General features: G+C 36.2%; 1 protein-coding gene across 4 annotated transcripts in view; it reads left to right on the top strand.

The window, feature by feature from the left end:
• The window catches only part of PTPRM (protein tyrosine phosphatase receptor type M), a 488,223-nt gene that overhangs the window by 372,527 nt on the left and 95,118 nt on the right, over positions 1–20,578 (top strand). For 2 of the 4 annotated variants that reach the window (XM_083358728.1, XM_083358726.1), the window contains 4 exons: positions 1,425–1,576; positions 3,124–3,198; positions 4,365–4,391; positions 12,027–12,214. In XM_083358728.1, the coding sequence (XP_083214854.1) occupies positions 1,425–1,576; positions 3,124–3,198; positions 4,365–4,391; positions 12,027–12,214 (442 nt within the window). The remainder of the gene's footprint in view (positions 1–1,424; positions 1,577–3,123; positions 3,199–4,364; positions 4,392–12,026; positions 12,215–20,578) is intronic. The other 2 variants (XM_083358729.1, XM_083358727.1) reach the window with 1 other exon arrangement.

Here is a 20,578-nt window from a genome sequence, read left to right as displayed (position 1 = left end):
GTTTACATACTTTTGCATCATCCAGCCATAAATTGAATTAAATAAATCAGAAAATAGATTACATTAATTTAAATGCCTCTCAAGGAGTCCAACCAAATCAGATACTCAGCTCTTTGAAATGCAGGTAACCCTCGACATACAACAGTTTGTTTAATGACTGTTTAAAGTTACAATGACACTGAAAAAAGTGACTTACGACCATAGGTCAAGAGCCGTGGTGGCGCAGTGGTTAGAATACAGTATTGCAGGCTAATTCTACCAACTGCCAGCAGTTTGATTCTAACTGGCTCAGCCTTCCATCCTTCGGAGATCGGTAAAATGAGGACCCAGACTATTAGGGACAATATGCTGACTCTGTAAAACCGCTTAGTGACAACTGTAAAGCACTGAAGTGTTGTATAAGTCTAAGTGTTATTGCTATTGCTATTTTTTACAAGACCGTTGCAGCATCCCCGTGGTCACATGGTTTACATTTGGATGCTTGACAACTGGTTCATATTTATGATGGCTGCAGTGTCCCAGAGTCATGTGATGTCCTTTTGTGACCTTTTGACAAGCAAAGTCAATGGGAAAGCCAGATTCGCTTAACAATGGTGTTACTAATTTAACAAGTGCAGTGATTCATTTAACAAATGTGGCAAGAAAAGTCATACAATGGAGCAAAAGTCACTTAACAAATTTCTCATTTAGTAACAGAAATTTTGCGCTCAATTGTGGTCAAAAGTCATGGACTACCGGTACCTGTACTACATTGTCTTAGAGCTTACACTCAGCCAGAGACTAGGATTCAATTGCCCACTGTTACAGTCACCCTACCACAGAGGTCCCCAACCTTTTGGGCATCAGGGACCGATGCCATGGAGAAAGGTTTTTCCGTGGGCCAGAGAGTGTGTGGTTTTGTGTGCTGCCTGCATACCATGGATGGGGCTTTGCTTGTTTGTGTGGACCGGTTGCTGGCATGCCCTGGCCCGGTACTGGTCCACAGACTAGGGACTCCTGCCCTACTAAATCGGGACTTTCCTTGAGTGGCTGACTGACACTCTTTTGACCCTTCAAATTCAGGTTGGTAAGCCAAATAGGTTTTCCAGTCCAGTTTTAGAATCCAAACACAAGACAGCCTAGGATTCTAAGGATGTCTTTTGTGCTCAGGCATCCATAATCCACTTCTTTTTCCTTCATCTCTATATAGTACATATAATTGTTTAATTGTGTATTTTATTAATCTAATTATATGTATTGCCTTTTCTCATTAATTCATAGTGGAAATGTTGTAGCTGTTTACATTTCATGCTGATTTAAGCGTGTGTGTGGCTGACATAAGTTCTTATTAGCGGATGTGAATTTACAAATTATATGAAATAAAAATAATGAATTCTATGCTTGCTCATTGAAGCATCATCTTTCCTTAATGTTTCTTTCTTAAGAAAACTGGCTAAAAAGCGAAAGGAGACATTGAGTAACACACGACAAGAAATGACAGTGATGGTGAACTCAATGGATAAAAGCTATGCTGAACAAGGTACCAACTGTGATGAAGCTTTCTCTTTCATGGATACACACAATCTAAATGGGAGATGTAAGTGGAAGTCATTTTAATTTCTGCAGAGCAAATAACAAAGGGAAGTTTGAAAGGCTCTTAAATGCTTGTTACTCAATCCATGGGCTCCAAGATCTCACCTATGCAACATTTCACATTTTATAGCTAGAAGATGGGATAGAATCTTTAATAAGGAAAATTTTGTATTTATGCCTTTCCCTTGCTTCCAAATAAAATCCACTGACATCCATGCAACATGTGTTAGATTCAGTTTCCTCATTTATTATACAATGCTGCATGATAGCCTCCATATTTTGGTGACCATTTTTAAGAAACATAATATGTGGTGGCTCTTTAGCTACAACTGACAAATTCCAGAGTTCCTACCATAAGAGAATTCAGTGAATTGATATTTGTTTTGGAGCTAGATTGATCCAGGTTCCTTTATGGTATAAGACTAAAATGGTATTTAAGATAAGATTCCATATGGCTTTAATATTGTGTCTCAGAAAGATTAAAACGATGAATATAGGAAGCTGCCCTATCCAAGATATTTGCCCATCTTGCCAGTATGGACTATTTCCAAAATAGTACAATCCCAAGATGTAAGAGAACACAACTTCCATTGGATTCTGAGTAATGCCTCCCCAACTCATCAAGAGTCAAGCTGATCTATTCTGTCTCACAACAGTTTTCCCAGGTCTCAGGCAAGAATCTTTAAACAGATCTCAGCTTTGCTATTTGAAATCTATTCAACTGAAGATGTCAGGAAATGAATTAGAGTGCTCCTGTGAACTCTTTGGTTGCTATACTACTTTTAGAATGTGACATAAGCTATAAAAAGTATTTTTATGATGAGGTTTTTTTAAAGGAAAAATTCATCCATGAGTGAAAATATAAAATGCATATAAACTATAGTGCAATAGTTCCACAGAAGAGGTTTCAAAAGTGTCTGTTAGGACTTTGAAATGCTTTACATTAGATTTTGAAAAGATGCCTTGGAACACACAGTGCAGGAAAACAGCACTTGTTTGCAACTAATTAAAGGAACCCACTCTTTTTCCTGGATCATATGGCTACATCAGAAACCTATTCATAACAGCCACACAATTCTGAAAAATATACATATTAAAAATCCTTTAGTTCAGTTTAATTATTGGGCATAAGATTGTAGCCTAATTTAAAGCATTTTGGGACTAAGTTCTTTTCCAAAGTTGCCTTTAGCAGCTTGTGGTTCTTTCCTATACTGTTCCTTCCAGTATCATTGAGGAGAAATCCATACTGCATCTCCGTTTTGTGATACATGATAGGTGTGGCAAGATATATATACAAAACTGGGTCATAGAGTTCCTAATTGCAGAAGGCACCTTATAAAGCATGCAAGAAAATGAAAGAAATACAATATCTATCTAAGAAAACACAAAACATTTAAATAATACCAAGTTACACGAACACTGTTGCTAATTTTTCACGTAACATTGCTTATTGTATTTAACAAGATTCATCATCTTGGGGTGTGATACAAATAAGCTATTGTTTGCTAATACTTTTGTTTAGATTTACTGCATAGTGTTCTCTCTTTCCAGCTGTATCATCACCCTCTTCATTTACAATGAAAACGAACACTCTGAGTACAACTGTTCCCAATTCATATTACCCAGGTAATATTTCATTGGTTTTTAAATACTGTAAATATTTTACTTTTATAACCATCTCTTAGAAACTGTGAGCTGTTTCTTTAATTCAGGCAAAGTTCTATAGAGCACTGTTTCTGAAGCTTGATCACTTAAAGATGTGGGGACTTCAATTCCCAGAATTCCCCAACCAGCCATGGGGATTCTGGGAGTTGATGTCCACTCATCTTAAAGTGACCAAGGTTGAGAAACAGTGCTATACAGGGAGAGACTCAGAAGAATACTCCCTTCCTGGAAGCCTAGCCGGTGTAATGGCTACCACAGAGAATAAGAAGCTTGCGTGTATTTCTTATGCACACACCCAGCCATCAAATCTCCACTAGGGCCTAGCCCAGGGGTAGGCAACCTTGGATCTTTTATGACTCGTGGATTTCAACTCCCAGAATTCCTGAGCCAGCCACGAGTCATAAAAGAGCCAAGGTTGCCTATCCTTGGCCTAGCCCAGGCATGTCAAACTCGCGATGTCACATAACGTCACGCGACGTATTGGAACTTCTTCCCATTGCCGAAAATGGGATGGGCGCAGTTTCTCTGTGACGCTCCGGCCCGCGGGCCGGCAGTTTGACACCCCTGGCCTAGCCTATCAGTTTTTTAAGTAGAGACTGAAATACTGAACATGGTCAAAGTTTAAACACATATATGAATATTACAGTATATTCTTGTGATTGCCTATATATAACAATTCTTCTAGAAGAGTTAAATACCATTTGCACGAAATAACAACTTTCTTATTAGAGTTTTCACACTTTGGAAAATGACTCTAAAGAAATGCTGCAGGCTTGGCTTGAAAACTGTTCTAAAGCACTAAAGCAATATGTCTTTTTTAGGCTTCTGAATGAACTTCAAAAAAAGATGCCATTCCTTTAAGGAATCTGCTTATTAAACCAAGATGACTCTTAAAGCAGCCAACTTGTTTTCTTCTTTTTTCAGGAGAACACTGAAAAAGTTGGGCAGCTTTAACAAATAGAAATGTTGCAATTGCACTTCTCCAAAAATATTTTCAAAGTGTAGAAGCTCTATTGCTTATAACTTGTGGCTTTCTGAGCAAAAAGAAAATTGGAACATTTGCTCGTCATTTACTTTTCTTTCTCTTTTTACCTTTTCTGCATTGACCTGCTTATGATGTATGACAGATCCATTTGTGCCAACTGCAATTTTAGGTGAGAACACTTCCCTTTATCAATGTCTGTTGCAGAAACAATACAAGTTCAACCTAGGTAGTGAAACATTGTATTTAAACAGGTGTAATATTCTACTCACAATGTCCAAACTATTCTGCATTTAACATTTCAAATACCAGTTATCACACTGGGATATTATCATAGGTGATTTAATAGATAGAGGATCCGAGACTTTTTAGCTATTGATCATATTTATAAAGTAATGGGTAAATCAAACAATGCAAGTACCATGGTAGTTAAAAGTTCAGCATAATTTTAATTTAGTCTACCAATAAATTAGTGTTAAATACAATTTATGAAATCTAGAGCTTAGTAAATATTTCCACTTTATTTTTTATTTGTGTATCACAAATAAGTGGGATTATCAGAATAATAACATAATGTGCCACATCCCCTACAGATGGAAATACTGTACTAGAATTCTGAGATGAGAAGCATATTTTTACCTTTCTTTTAGGAAGCTGAAAGCTATTGATTGTCCAGTAAAAAGAGAATGAAGGGAAATGAGTTAACCATGCTAAGATAACAAAAATAGCATGAAATGCTACTGCGTATGAATTAACATAATGAAAATGGGCTGTGCTTTGTACTACTACTATACTAATCTTAATCTAAACCAAGCAAAACAATACAACAACATGTAATAAGAATTCTATTCCAGTGTTTAAATTGTTGCTGCTTTTTTCTTTGTCCTTATTGGTGCACAATTTTATTATATGCATTCCAGTTTGTTGAATGTACTATAAACCGTTGTATACATGAGCTTTAAAAAAGAGAAAGCAGATTTAAAACCCATCCATCCAGCAGAAATGTTTTCGCCTTAAAAACACTGATGCAGGAATCTGTCAAATCATATCCTGAATTGTTTTTAAACTACTGAAGTCCAAAAAGATTTTCCCTTTGTTTTGTCATAAACAAAGGCAAAGGAAATTCATTGTGCTTGACTCAACCTGTGATTTCCCCCTCCCCACCTCTTAATATAAGAAATTTTGTAATCTAATTGTAATTAGCAAGGATAATTTCTTTTGGCATCAAAAGAAAATGATTTCTTACAAATTACTGGTAAGGAGCCTGCAGTCATCACAGTAATGCAATAATGTGTATGCAAATGAAATTTACAGTGATTTTTTAGCATCTGAGATTGTTAAACTTACTTTTTCTGTAGCAAGTTGTAGATGTTATGACATTTTCAATAAACCAAAAAGCCCTGTTACTGTTATATAACCCTGTATGTTTGCTTCTTAATTAGCACAAAAGCAGTATCTCACTCTTACTCATTCAAAAACATACATACTTTTCAGCTTTTAGCATAAGGCTGAAAAAAGAATATCACTACTTAAAAAATATAAAAATCTTAAAGCAGAGTCAGGTTTTTAAAGAAGTATTAAAACAAGATAGGCTGCTTCAATTAATAGCAGAAACGTGCCATAGATGTGTAAAGTCCGAAGCTCTCCTTCTGAATAAATAATAAGATTTTGAGGGAAGATTCTAATACACCTTGTTGTTGAATATATTTGTATCTTTGGCTGTAGCTTACAGATGTTAGAAATGACTTTTTTCTCTAATAAAAAAGAGAAAAATACTAAACACACACTTTGATTAACAAAAGTGCCTGTCAAGTATAGCACCAATTAATGAAGTGTTTTTCAAGAACTATTTTGTATAATTCTTTAAAAAGAAAGTTTTGGTCTTCCCTGCTGCCGGCGTCAACTTCCCTCCGCCCAGTACGTGCCCACAGAGAGGGCCTCCTCAGGGTGCTTCTGGTCAGGGAATGCCGACTGGTGGCCCCCAGGGGGAGGGCCTTCTCTGTGGGCGCTCCGGCATTATGGAACCAACTGCCGGTGGAACTCCGGATGGCATCAGACCTCCGAACCTTCCGTTGCGGCCTGAAGACCCACTTATTTGAATTAGCTGGTCTGGCCTGATGGGGGATTATGGGTTTTTAAATTGGTGTTTTTAGTAATGTATTATTGTTTTTTAACTGGGCACTGGTTTAATTTCTTTTTAACTTTTGTATCGTTATTTATATATGCCCTGTGAACCACCCTGAGTCCCTAGGGAGAAGGGCAGTATAGAAATCAAATAAAACCTAAAACCTAAACCTTTCAGAACTTTTAATTTCTACCCTACTTCTAAATGCCAAAAAATAATAATTATAATATCAAAGAACTGTATCACTGTTACTTATATGCATTAATTCTAACTCTAAACTCCTTCGTATCTTACTTTACACACCTAATACCAAGCTAGGATTTATTGTTAGGAGAATAATTAAGCACAGGACTTGAAAAGAGAGTACCTCTCTTTCTTCTTTTGCAAGCAGTACTTAGTTGCAATACTTGTATGTATTCCCAGCAAGTCATAGTTTGTTCAGATGAACAATATGGGTCTTGTACCTGCTTGCAATAAGGATTAAATTCTGACTATTCTGTATAGTCACATGGTTACCAAATAAATGAAAGCCTTGGTTTGTGTTGAAAATTGTCTGATGGGGTAGGGCTCCAAGTCACAAAAGATGTACTGAGTGAAATGTTTTCTGTTTAACTCATAACAATGCAAGCTTTTTCAAGCCAAATAACTCCATTCAGTTCTTGAATAAGTCGCCAGATGACCCATTTTAAAAAATAAGGGGGGGGGAATTAAATAAATTTAATTCAGTTCATTTATCTCAATAAAATCACTTCCCCTGTATTTAATAATTTTGCCTTCTGTTACATTAAAATGATTATTAACATGCAATTTTTCCTGTGCAAGAACTTGACTATAATTACACATCTGTTTGAAGTAGCAATTCTTGGATAGTGTTTTTCTTGGGAACTAAGTGACTGCAATATCAGGCCAAGGTAAACAATTAAACTGCTTTCTATTGTCATTAAACTATAGATATGAAATACTTTTTTTTACATTTTAAGAAATCTTCAGTAACACTGGCAGGGACATGCCATCCAAAGTCCAAGCAAGTGAAACTGATATAAGCAGTTTACTTTTTTGTATTCATTTCTGGGCATTTTTATATGACCGTGCGTTTCTGTAAATAAATTTATCTCAGACCAGCAAGAACAGCAGTGTTCCCATGTAGTTCATTTAATATGGGATGTCTAAGATGTAAATTAAAAATCAGATAGCAATAGCACTTAGACTTATATACTGCTTCACAGTGCTTTACAGCCCTCTCTAAGCGGTTTACAGAGTCAGCATATTGCCCCCAGCAGTCTGGGTCCTCATTTTACCGAACTCAGAAGGATGGAAGGCTGAGTCAACCTTGAGCCGGTGAGAATTGAATTGCTGGCAGCTAGTAGTCAGCAGAAGTAGCCTTCAGTACTGCATTCTAACCACTGCACCACCAAAGCTCCTAATACAGTGGAGTGCAATATATCTTCAAATTGGGTCATTTCAAGGTATAATTGGCCTTTCAGGCATTTTTGAGACCCATGTCTGAGCACCCATTTCATACTCAAAATAGGTATTCTACCTTTAAAAACACAGCTTTCTGAAGCAATTCAGCCTGAAATCTCGCTCTTCATGTGAACTGAAATCAGTAACTAGGCTAATGATATTTTGGTCAGTTTCTTACCATATTGCTATTTTGTTCTGAAAAACAGCAAAAAAAATAGATATAAGAATTGGTGACTTTCTGAACAACATTACACCAGAATACCATCAACTTTGTTTCGCATATTGGCAATGCAATTTAGAATTTCATTTCAGTATGCACTTTATAAAAGAAATTAATAACTCTAGTATTCAGCTGTATGCAGATGGGATAATCAGATCTTTATTTCAAAGATCCATGTATATTCCTTTATGAAAAAGCATGTTTCTAATATATAGAGGGATCTCTAACAGAAATCATTGTAATAGGCTTTGTATGAATATGCAACATAAATACAAAAGTTGTATTGACTCAGTTTGCAGCCTGGTAGGGGATACTGCTGTTTAACTATAATATAATAACCTAAAACAAAAATAATAAAGTCTTTATTTTGAAATCTCATAAACCAATTTCCAACCCTACGTTTCTTTACTTATTTTCTTATTTATTTTGTCTTTCTGTGTCTCAGCCACCTTGTAATATTCAGGTGCCATTTCAGCAACAACATATTGTTACAACACTTGTATATCGCCTTTCATACCATGCATCCTAATGCCATGCATCCCAGTTTTGTTGAAGAGGAGCTAAAGGGAACTCTGGATATCAGTATTTGTATCAGGATAAAATTGGCCCACCCCGGAATCTGGGCAAAACTGCCACATGTATATGGCATCCATTTGCTATTCTAAATATTCAGAGTTAGGACTAAGAAATTCACTAACTGCTTACAGGAGCAGTGCAATCCACCAGGCCAAAATAATTTCAGTAATGTTGGTGTTCTTTTCTTTATCATGTATAGAACTCTATGCATATATTCTGATTTTCATCTGGTGTAGATCATCTGTCTGATCTTAAGAACAGGGATATTCACTTTGCAGCCCCCCAAATTTATTTAAGACTCCCAGAGCCTCTCCAAAATATTCTTATCACATAGTAATTTAAATGTAATAGAAGGGAAAAATTCTTCAATATTTTGGAAATAATCATAGTATGGAGTTCCACATGTACTGAGATACTTAATCTACATCATTTCACATTAAGATTAGTTTTAATCCTGATTTTTAGGTCCTAATCCCTTATTCCTTCCCCCATTCTCTTTCCCTCTCTCTTTCTTGGGCAGGAGATGTGGTTTCCTGTACATCATTTAAAAGCTACAGAAATTTGTGTAGTACTAATTAAGAGATTAGAGCTTGTAGACAAATCTAAAAATATTGCAGTTTTTTATGAATGGCTGGAGAATTTTTAAAATGTGACTGGGACCCCAGGGTATATTGCCATGAAAACAAAGGAAATGATCTGATTCCTAAATTCTTTCTTCATTCAAATGAAAGAGGAATTTCCACCAATTCCTCCATTCATTTAATACAACTTCTAAAATTCATTCAAAATTCAGATTCCAAAGGAAAGGCTGATTTTTAAAAAATGGACTGTGGAGAAAAGAGAAAGCCACATTTAATTAAAATCAAATATGTCCAGTTTAAAACTTGGGATTAAAACCAATCTGCAAATTATATTGTTAACATCTACTAAATAAGAACAGTGAAAGACATGTTCTTTCAACTGTCCCTTTCATATTTCATTTAATTTAGTAATGTTAGATAGATAAATAATGTATCCTACTCTTAGATGAACTCTGGTGAATGTTCAGAGGTCTGTATACCTCTCTAGTTTTCCCCATTGAGTTAAAGGATTCATTGGATATGGTTCAGGACTAAAATACTGGGTGCACTGGGAACATTTACTGTCATACAGAAAAAGAAAAACCCAAACCAACCCTAAAATTTCATCTCCAGGGGCAAACATGGTGCTTATAAAGCTCATTTGCCAGTTCTTTACTTCCAGACTGGAAATATAAGGTTCGTTTTAAGAAAAGAGCATTTCTTCTGTCTTCCAACTGCTTTTCTCTCAGGTGCTTTTCTCAACATAGCACAGCAAACAGCCATTCTGGTTCTGTAGATGCAAAACTCACAGCCTAAACTAAACAGTCTAAAGTCTTGATTGGCTTGTTAGTCATTCTAGAGTGGTCTGCCTAAATGCTATTCCTAAAGCACATCAACTTTCCTCAATTTGGTGCCTTCTCCCCACTTCCCCCAGCTACATTGGGCTATAAGGCCCATGATTCGTAGGGTAGATATTTGAACTGGGAATTTTTAGAATTATTTAAGACAAGGCATTGGGGGAAGTGAAGGTACACATTTAGACACACTACATAAAAAGCAAGTTAAGTGCTGAACATTTCAATTTACATACTAAAATCAAATGCTAAAAATGCTTCTGCTAATATCTATAGTTATCCCATTCAATTAGTTCCTTTTCAAAAGTGTTGGACAGTATCTAGACACGATAAATGCAGAGCCAAGCCTGGTTCATTTTTGTCTTCAGACAGTATAATTAAAACCAGGTTTATGTTATTCATATAAATATTTGCCTCAGGTTTAGAATTAAATATAATATCATTACCAAATCTCCATTAGGCAGATATGCTAGATTTCTACTCATGTCAATCTGTTGTTAGTCATATATAATCACTACGAATATTATTGATTCATGAATATTGATTGCTCAGAGCTTTATACTGATGACCCATGAGATGCTAAGGGATGGTGTTCTGATATTATCTTCTCACACTGGCACCATCAGAAGTGTTAGAACTGTAACTCTTAGAAGACCCATTCAACATCTAGAAAATTTTAAATTGGACACAACTTTTGCAGTTTCATGGTCTGTCTCTCTGTTTTGTCACGTGATATTAAATTTATGGGGACCATTAATACACAAACAATAGTGGGTATTTTTTTCACATAGAAGATTCAGCCTGTAAAACCTGCATCACTTGTTCATCCTTAATGTTCCAGTCAGCAGACCACATATAGGCTATCATTTAATCTACTTTGGTCCCATGTAATAAAATGACCCTGCTTAAGAATTTCCAAGTAACCCATAGATTTAGAAGGCGATATACTTGTTTATTTTAATTTTTATTAAATAGATTTGTGAAGATTAATTTTTACAATGAGAGAAAAACAAAACATTTCATTCTCACTTGACGTAGTTCTTGTCACATAAATTAAAAGCACCAACATGATTCAGCAAAAAAACACACATTTTTCTGGTTGTTCAGCCCTTTATGCTAATAAAATATTCAGTTTGTCTGATGGGAAACTAAACTGAAGGTGCTTAAATTACAACCATAAAAATACCTTGCAATTATTATTGTAGTACTGTTGCTTATGGCCTGTTTCCTTTTTTCTTCTCCTCCTTCTCTTTTTTTCCTGATATGTATCTTCTTTAAAGTGCCAATAAATGGTAAGTTTCCCATTGCCCCATCAATGCTGTGGAGGGTGGGAGATGATGTGCTTCACATCAGTTTGGATCAGTCCAGTGGGGTCATGTTGTATGTTGCCCTGCATGTAAGCTGACATATAACATTTCATGCTTGAATGTGATAGACCTTGTCATATACTTATCTAAATTTGCAGCATGCTAACTTCAGTCAAGCATTATCTCCAATCAAAAGTTTCCTCATCATTATTCTGTATATTTTCCTTCCTAATGTATCCAATCTCCATTTCCATTTTTCTCTTGCTTAACAACCCATTTCATTTTATGCATTTTAAACATTTTGCTTTCCACTCTGAAATATTGTGAAAAATAATAAATAGTATCCTACTCCAGCAAATATTTAATTATTTATTAGACTAGGACTTGATGAAGTTTCAGTCTGAAATTTCTGAACTATTTAGAAATCAGTATCCTAAAAAAATAAATTTCCCAATTTACTGATAGGTTTAAACGAGCAAATAAAATAATAAAATATGGTCTGCACATTTTTTATTGTAAACTAATAGACCTCTGTCTCTTCCCAATACCTTGTGGTATCTGCATTAATAAACTACACAGTAGTTACAATTTAGCTCACCTAGACAATGAAAGATAATAATGGTGTTAAAAGCTACATTCAAAATGTATATTATATATCAACTGGAAATAGCCCGATACTTTATTGCACCTTGTTTCTCTAGATGAAACTCATACTGTCGGAAGTGACACAAGTAGCGTGGTCCAGTCACACACATACAAAAAACGAGACCCTGTAGATGTGCCATACCAGACAGGCCAGCTTCATCCAGCCATTCGTGTTGCAGATTTATTACAACACATCACTCAGATGAAATGTGCAGAAGGCTATGGATTCAAAGAAGAATATGAGGTAAGCAAGCTCCATACAATACATACTGCATTGTGTTGTTCTTCTTTCAGCTATTTTTAAAATTGCAGATAAAGTCATTTAGATTGAATGATGTAATAATGAAGGAATACAATATCTTTTATTTCCAATGTTTGGTTTCCCACAGATGTGAAACCAACAAACAGAATATGAGCTCTAGATCTTTGCAAAGTTTGAAAGGACCCTTTCATTTTGATTTAATCTTTCTTTTTTATTATTTATTATTATTTAGATTTATATACCGCCCTTTCCCGAAGGACTTAGGGCGGTTTACAGGATATTTAAAAGAAAAATCAATACAAAAGTTAAAAACAATTTAAAAAGCTTAAATCAATCCCTGAGAGAAAAATAAAAACCCCAGTTAAAGTTAAAAATTCTCAGCCTGGGCCAGAGAGCTCGAAGAGCCAGGTCTTCAGGTCCCGGTGGAATGAACGGAAGTCGGGGGCAGTCCTAAGCTCCACGGGTAGCTGGTTCCAAAGGGCAGGCGCGCCCACTGAGAAGGCCCTACCCCTGGGTTTTAAAAAATGGGAGCTTTTGCAAACCCAATGTCTTTTATAGAGTACGCTATTACTGGGAGCTTACCATCTCTTCCACAAACACTGCTGCTCCAAAAATCAGATCCATAAGACTGAAAGTTCTGCACAGTTCTCAGACTCTTCTCCTAGCCTTTCCTTATCTGCAGAGGTGCTGTTCCTATTCTTAAACTAGGCTCATTAGTGTGAATATTGGTTATCAGCACATCCTGAAGTATTGTAGAATTTCTAGTACTTTGCTGGATAAACCCCATGTGACAGAGATAAGAAATACATCTAATTAGATTTTATTATATTTAGCTTGATATTCAGATGACAGATATTTTTTCATTGTATGCTCAGTTTATACTCAAAATGTTATTACATTGAATTAGATTATAATGAGTCACCCATGCAGACAAACCATTCACCTTCCTGCAGTGAAACTTGTCCATCTTAGTTTTCCCCACCCCACGGTCATGTGACCAGAGTTTACAACCGATTTTGCCAGAAATTAACAGCACTCCATGATGTCATGCTGGCCACATGATGGCAGAAATATCTTTGGACAGCACTGGCTCAGTGGCCCTGGTACGGAGATGAGCAATGCCCTCTACACTTGGCAGCGATTAGTGGAGTAAAATCCATAGGAACTCTCTTTTTTTGCCAGAAATTAATGTTTTCTTCCATTTTCTGGAAAAAAACATCCGGTGAAGAGAATGGATTTGCTTAAAAATAGAAGTATAAACTTTACACCTTCACATTCTCTTAGTAGTCTCCACAAAGAGGATTGTAAAATCAGGTGTCATGTGACCCACTTTAATGATGGCACGACTTATGGCCATAATTATGGGGTTAATTATGGTCATAAGTTGAGGACTACTAGTATTAATGAGTTCATTGTATTAACTAGTTATCAGAACATAAATAATGATATAAAAGTAAAGGTCCTGGGGCTTATGGAGCAAAGGTACTGGATGAGGGTGACGGTAGGCCCACCGGAAGGGAAAGAGGCTTTTGGAGGAGATGGAGGCAGCAGCGGCAGCGGGCTCCAGGGGTGAAAAGAAGAGAGGCCCCTTTAAGGAAAAGGTAATAGAGACAGGATCAGAAAAAGGAAAGGAGGCAATGTTGTTGTGCAGGAATACAAGCTAATTTGAGGGCTAATCCACAAGGAGCTCCGTTTCCATCTGTCCTGTTTGCCATCGTTCACTCCCTAGAAACTAAAATGGATGTTCTGACCCTTGAGCTGGCCACGAACAAGGAATGTATATCAGAGGTGGTGACCCTTTGAAAGCTGTATGCAACGAAATTTCATTTTGATGTGTGCCGATTGGTGTACATTCAAAGTGACAATAAAGTTATTATTTACTGGTGTTGATGTTATTTTATGAATTAAATTAGATCCTGCCTGCATCTTTACAGCATCTTTCAACTTCTATTCAGAAAGAGCTCCTAAATAGTTAGGATATAAACCAGGTGGGCAGATAACTAAAATGGCCAACATCTTAGAACTACCCTAGTGTCAATGTGTCAAAAACTTTGGACCTTTATTTTGCATTTTTTGGGAGTTTGAGAGCAGGGGGTAAGAGTTAAAGGACCAAATGTTTGACTGCTTTCAGATTTACATAGACTTAAAGCACTTTTTTTTTTAAATCCCATTTATATCCTGCCCTTCTCCGAAGACTCAGGGCAGCTTACAATTTAAAGCACAAATCAATGTGCTTAGCAATAGCCTTCATTCTATGTATATGCCTGCTTATTAGGGCTTTGGCCCTCCCCAAGCGGCATTATTACAAAGTCAGCTTATTGCCCCCAACAATCTGGGTCCTCATTTTACCTACCTCGGAAGGATGGAAGGCTGAGTCAACCTTGAGCCTGGTGGGATGCGAACCTGCACTAATTGCAGGCAGCTGGTGTTACTTAAGGAGGCATTAGCCCACTGCTCCACCAAGGCTCTTTTATTGTGTGATTGATCAGATGTCCACATTTCTACAGCATTGCAATCCAGAGATTTGCAGTGGCTTACATTTTACTCATGTTTCCATTTTAAAATCCATCAGAATACAAATCCTGCCCTTGGTATATCATGTAAAATGCGATGTAGCCCTTGAACTGACAGAAGTGATATGTTTTTGCTATAAACATTCAATAAATATTCTGTATTTATTTATTCATACATTCATTGAATTTATATCTTACTGGAGGCAGAAGGTATAGCACTTCCTCATCTAATTTTTCCCCACAACAACTCTAGAAATTAGATTGGACAGGATGAGGCTGACTGACCTTAAGTTAGGTTTTAGACCAACATTTTGAATATTGTTTACCAGCACACTATATATAGCATGGCTGACTCAGGAATTCTGGGACTTGAAGTCCACAAGTTGCCAAGTTTGGAGACCCCTAACATAGAGTATAAGAATGGAGATAATAAGTAATAAGAAAAATGTAGAATTAAAAAAGGTTAGCCTAAAATATATGTGTAATTAACTGGATGCTGAATTTTTCATGGATGATACATCTATAAGGCTCTATGTATTTTTTGTTACTGTTAAAAAGTAGCACATTTTATATCCCTTAAAACAATTAAACATACATGTCTTTACTAATAAATTATCCAAATTGCTCTTATAAGTAATGCATCCTACATTTTTTACAGATTTTTAAAATATGTATTGAACATTTAGAAAGGGAAAAAGTAGAGTCAAGAAACGAGGAAAAATTAAACCACTAAATAATTAGATAAGAGATCTACAAGCATTATAAAATTAAATAAAGAATATATTCTGAGAATGTTAATTTAGTCCTACATACTTAAATGCCTAACTTTATTTGAAAACTACAAATATGAAAACAAATTAAAATGAAAAATTACACTCTCATCTAGTCAATAAGAAATTTATTCTTATTTAACAAAAATCCATGACTTAAATGTTAAAAGTTTATATTAAAAATATCTGAATTTCATATGTGTTAGAAGCCCATTGAAAGAATTGTAGTCCACAACTAGGTTGCAAATTTATTAAATTTTATATCAGATTTCTTTTTCAAATATGATAGTCGGGAATACTACAACTTTAGTTGCCATTTTAAATGATCTGCAATTAATTAGATATTTTTCTTACCATTTTTATAATTATAATATAGCTTTTTCAGTAGATAAAATATTTTAAAATACTTTAGCAGTAAAATAAAATTAGCTATGGTTCATCTGTTTTATTTCAAATTCATTCTAGTATTCCTGTACAATAGTTTCCCTTTAAAAGATTGATTATGCTTCAGATATATACAAAACCTAAGAAACGGGTTTTTTTAAAAAAAAACAATACAATATTTAATTCAGTCTATATACTCACTAACTGCCTACTAAAGGAAAAATACTTGTTTTTCAGGTAATTTTCTGTTACAAGTATAGGGAACATACAATACAGCAGTCATCACTTAAAGACTACAATTAAACATGGAATCTCTGGTGCTCTGTGAGTTTGGTTGTTTGCTTATGGATTTTTCATTACCTAACTAGGTAACATATGACATTACCCATTTCACTGGGTAATGAAAAGCCTGCAAATATACAATCAAGCTCAGAGGGCACCAAAGGTTTGTTTTAAAAGCATTATTAAAAACATTACTTAAAACTGTGAAGTTGATCCTAGCATAGTATTGCTTCAGATAAAATTAATATCCCTAATCACTATCTAAGTTCATATGAGAAAGGGGGCAAACTGAATTCAAAGGGACCAGTCCATTCACACATGCATCCAGACATTTTGGGAAAAGAAATACAGTTTCCAGTGAGTTTGATAGATGAGATAGGGTAGAAAATATGGGCCATTGATTCTGAAATAAATGATGAAATGTACACAGTGTACTTCAGTGCTCAGGATGTAAGTTAAATATGCACAGATAAAGCATGGGAATTGTCTGATACAGAGTACAGAGTATAGTTATGCAATAAAAAAGTAGGCTGCATTTATGAAACTAAGTGTTCCCCTTTATTCTGTCTTACTTATCTGGAATGCTGAGACTTCTTTAGGATGTAATGCTTTAGGAAGTTATTTGTAAGAACTAGTTCTGGCTAATCAGAAATGAATAGTTTGGGACAGTGCTAGCCCAAGGAAGACAAAGTAACAGGTGGGTACTGCTTTTCCCATCCAGAAGTGACCACTATAACTAGGGCTTACATTTTAGATTTGACAATTGCCAGAATTCTTTCCAAATAGTTTCCTTAGTCTTAAAATAAGCCTTTTTATTTTAGAGTTGTGTCTGTTAATCATTCCTGTTGACATTTCCTTAATCTGGCAATAAACATACTTAACAAAGAGATGCATATTTGAATCATTGACCATGATGTTTCTAGTTCTAGTCTTACCCATGAGAAGCTGACAGGATTAAACAAACTTATTGATTTTATTTGGTTGATTGGTTGGTTTATATCCTGCCTTTATTATTTTTACAAATAAGTCGAGGCAGCAAACATCCAACACACCTTCCTCCTCCTATTTTCCCCACAACAACAACAAGGTGGGTTGAGCTGAGAAAGAGTGACTGGCCCAAGGTCACCCAACTGGTTTTCATGACTTAGGTGAGACTAGAACTCCTGGTCTCATTTCTAGCCTGGTGCCCGAATCATTAGGTCAAAATGACTCGGTTAGAAATACATAAAAATTACAATGTGAAAAAAAGAGAAATAAACTCATTCTTTCTAGTTTACAGAATCCAAATACTAGTTGTATTTGTAACATTGAACTGGGAAAAACAGGGCATCATAGGGCAACATTTTTTTAACTAATTTACAGAATGCATCCAAATTCCAGGACCCATTATTCCCATGGAATTGAAATTTGGTAAACAGTGTAAAATATTTTATGACATAATAGAAAATGTCATAAAACATTTCCTATGGTCATCTCTTAATATTTGACTGTACTATACAGTTCAACATGGACTATTGTCAAGGCAGATATTGCCCTGAATATCTCCCTGAATTTTAAAGAATTTTTCAAGTACATAAGAAGTTCCGTCTTTGAGGACTTCTGGTTTGTGTCATGGCGTTGCAGCCGAAGGAAAGCAGGGCTCCACTTCCCAACGTTATTTCGCCCTGCTAGGGGTTCTAAATGGGCCTAAAGTCACCCCAGAGAGGTGATGAAGAAGGAGGGGACCCTCGTAGATCACAGAAAGAGGGCGGTCGATCTGTTTGAGTAAAGCCCTCCAAACCAGCAGGGGAAAGGCTAGCTGTATTTCTATGGCTAGTCCAAGTCATTGACAACTGAACGAAGAAAGCACCGGCATTATCAGCATTTTAAACAATGTGCGTGGAACTGGGTGAGAATATTAATCCTTTCTCTACTACTTTGATACTTTACTCCCTGGATAAGACAAAGTCTCATAAAGCAAGAAATCCCCAAGCATGAGAAGGAAGGGGACTTTTGCCCCCCCCCCCGAGAAATAAAAGCAGCAGGTGAATCTTTTGTGGGGACAAAAAAAGAATATAATATCAAAGTGGAAGTTCTACAAAGACAGAGGGTTGTCAAATCCTAGAATTGAGAAATCTGTTAAGGGTTTTCTCTTTGGAAAGAATATTGGGGTGAAATTCAAAAAACTTTAAAGCGAAAATAATTGTTTAAGTGTTGGAAAATGGACATCTGAGGACATCTAGTGTTGGCATAGAGGTACAGCATTAAGCTTATTGTGGCTAGAGCAGATTTGGCACAATGCCCAGACACAGATAAATTCCTAGCTTTTTTGACCTTCACTCAAGCTTTTACTTCAACAGAAAACAGCTGGCAATGAAGAAAAATATTTTGGACTATTCTGTGTTTGGTGGAAGATATAACTGTTTTGAAACTTGCTAACTATTTTGGATTACAAACATTGACTGAAACTTAACTCTTGACTTTCTGCCTCTTGGTTATTTTTTTTTACTGGGGGGAAACCAAAAGATTGACTGTAAGTTGGTTGGACATTATGGATTACAAACATTGTTTGATTGAAACTTTTGGATTCTTGGAAGAGTTGTGACAAAATACCCCTTGTTGATGGTAGACCCATATTTTGGAACTTATTGGATTATAGAGGCCACAAATAAAGACTGTAAGAATTATATGAGATGATTTTAAATCTAAATCTAAATTTAAGTTGTATATTATTGTACTGATTATAAGATTGGTCCTGTCAAATAAGACTAGCATCCGGGAAATATAAATAGAGGGAGGGAACAAAAATGAGTGCTCCACACTTAGCTAAAAGTTCTGTCATCGTTGAAAGCATTGAGCAATCAGATAAGGAAATACCTCTGAAACAATGACCCAAGGGGTCTCAGGTTGTCTAGTATACAGCCTGAGATGTGATATCACAGGCATTTTGACAAACTTGGAGGTACTTGACATATCTTTTTCTGAGATAGTTTAAGAAGAATACTGTAGATGAACAATTGCATATAGCTGGTCGACTAGCCAGTTGTTGCCTGGATACTTTTAAATAAATGGAGTTATATTTAAAACGGCTTATTTAATAGTTAGTCTGAATCCATTTTATAGTTAGGCAATATTGTCTTTCATTTAAAAGCATAGTCTTACATGTTATTTATTTATTTTTATTTTATTTATTTTATTGAGATTTCTATACCGCCCTTCTCCCTAAGGGACTCAGGGCGGTTCACAGGGCATATATAAATAACAGTACAAAAATTAAAAGAAAATTAAACCAGTGCCCAATTAAAATACAAGAATGATAAAATAATAAAAACCAATAAAAAAACCCATATACCCCTATCAGGCCAGACCAGCTAATTCAAATAAATGGGTCTTCAACCCACGACGGAAGGATCGAAGGTCTGATGCCGTCCGGAGCTCAACCGGCAGTTGGTTCCATAATGCCGGAGCACCCACAGAGAAGGCCCTCCCCCTGGGGGCCACCAGTCGACATTCCCTGACCGGAGGCACCCTGAGGAGGCCCTCTCTGTGGGCACGCACAGGGCGGAGGGGAGTTGACGCCGGCAGCAGGTGGTCCTCGAGGTATCGCGGACCCATGCCATGTAGGGACTTAAAGATCATAACCAAGACCTTGAACCTTACCCGGAAGACAACTGGTAACCAATGCAGCTCGCGGAGCAAAGGTGTAACATGGGAGTACCGGGAAACTCCCAAGACAACTCTCGCGGCTGCATTCTGTACCAGTTGGAGCCTCCGAGTAGTCTTCAAGGGAAGCCCCATGTAGAGAGCATTACAATAGTCTAGGCGAGAGGTCACGAGCGCATGAGTGACCGTACACAAGGCATCCCGGTCCAGATAGGGCCGCAACTGGCGCACCAGGCGAACCTGGGCGAAAGCCCCCCTAGTCACGGCCACTATATGATCATCCATGTTAAATATTACATAACGTCTCTTGCTAGTTGAAATGAAGGTTGAAAATGTGTCACACTTGAAGATTATGGAGGGAATAATATTTGAATAGACCACGTCATACACAGATCAAAATATGTAAAGAAGCTAGCAAAAGAATAAAATATTCTCTGAGTTCCATAACAGTGAGAGTCTTATTAATTCCTATATTAAAGAAATATAAATGTTTATAAATGCCCTGAAATAATTTGTAAGTTATTCAAACAATTCTTCTGCCTCCCCCTCAATAAGATAATGTTGTTCATTAACATGTGCATTCTGTCTCTGAATGTGTTTGTGGATGTGTATATGAGTTTTTGTTATACTTTTTTGCTTTTGCAAAACCATCACTCACATATTCATGCCAAATCTATGCCAAATCAGTGGTTTAAAAATATTATTGAAGTGACATTTGGATGGATAGAATGATGGATTAAGCCAATATGCTTTTC

Source organism: Vipera ursinii (genome assembly GCF_947247035.1).
Source record: "Vipera ursinii genome assembly, chromosome: 3".
NCBI lineage: Eukaryota > Metazoa > Chordata > Lepidosauria > Squamata > Viperidae > Vipera > Vipera ursinii.
Note: the sequence above shows the minus strand (reverse complement) of the source record. Positions and strands in the feature narration are given on the sequence as shown.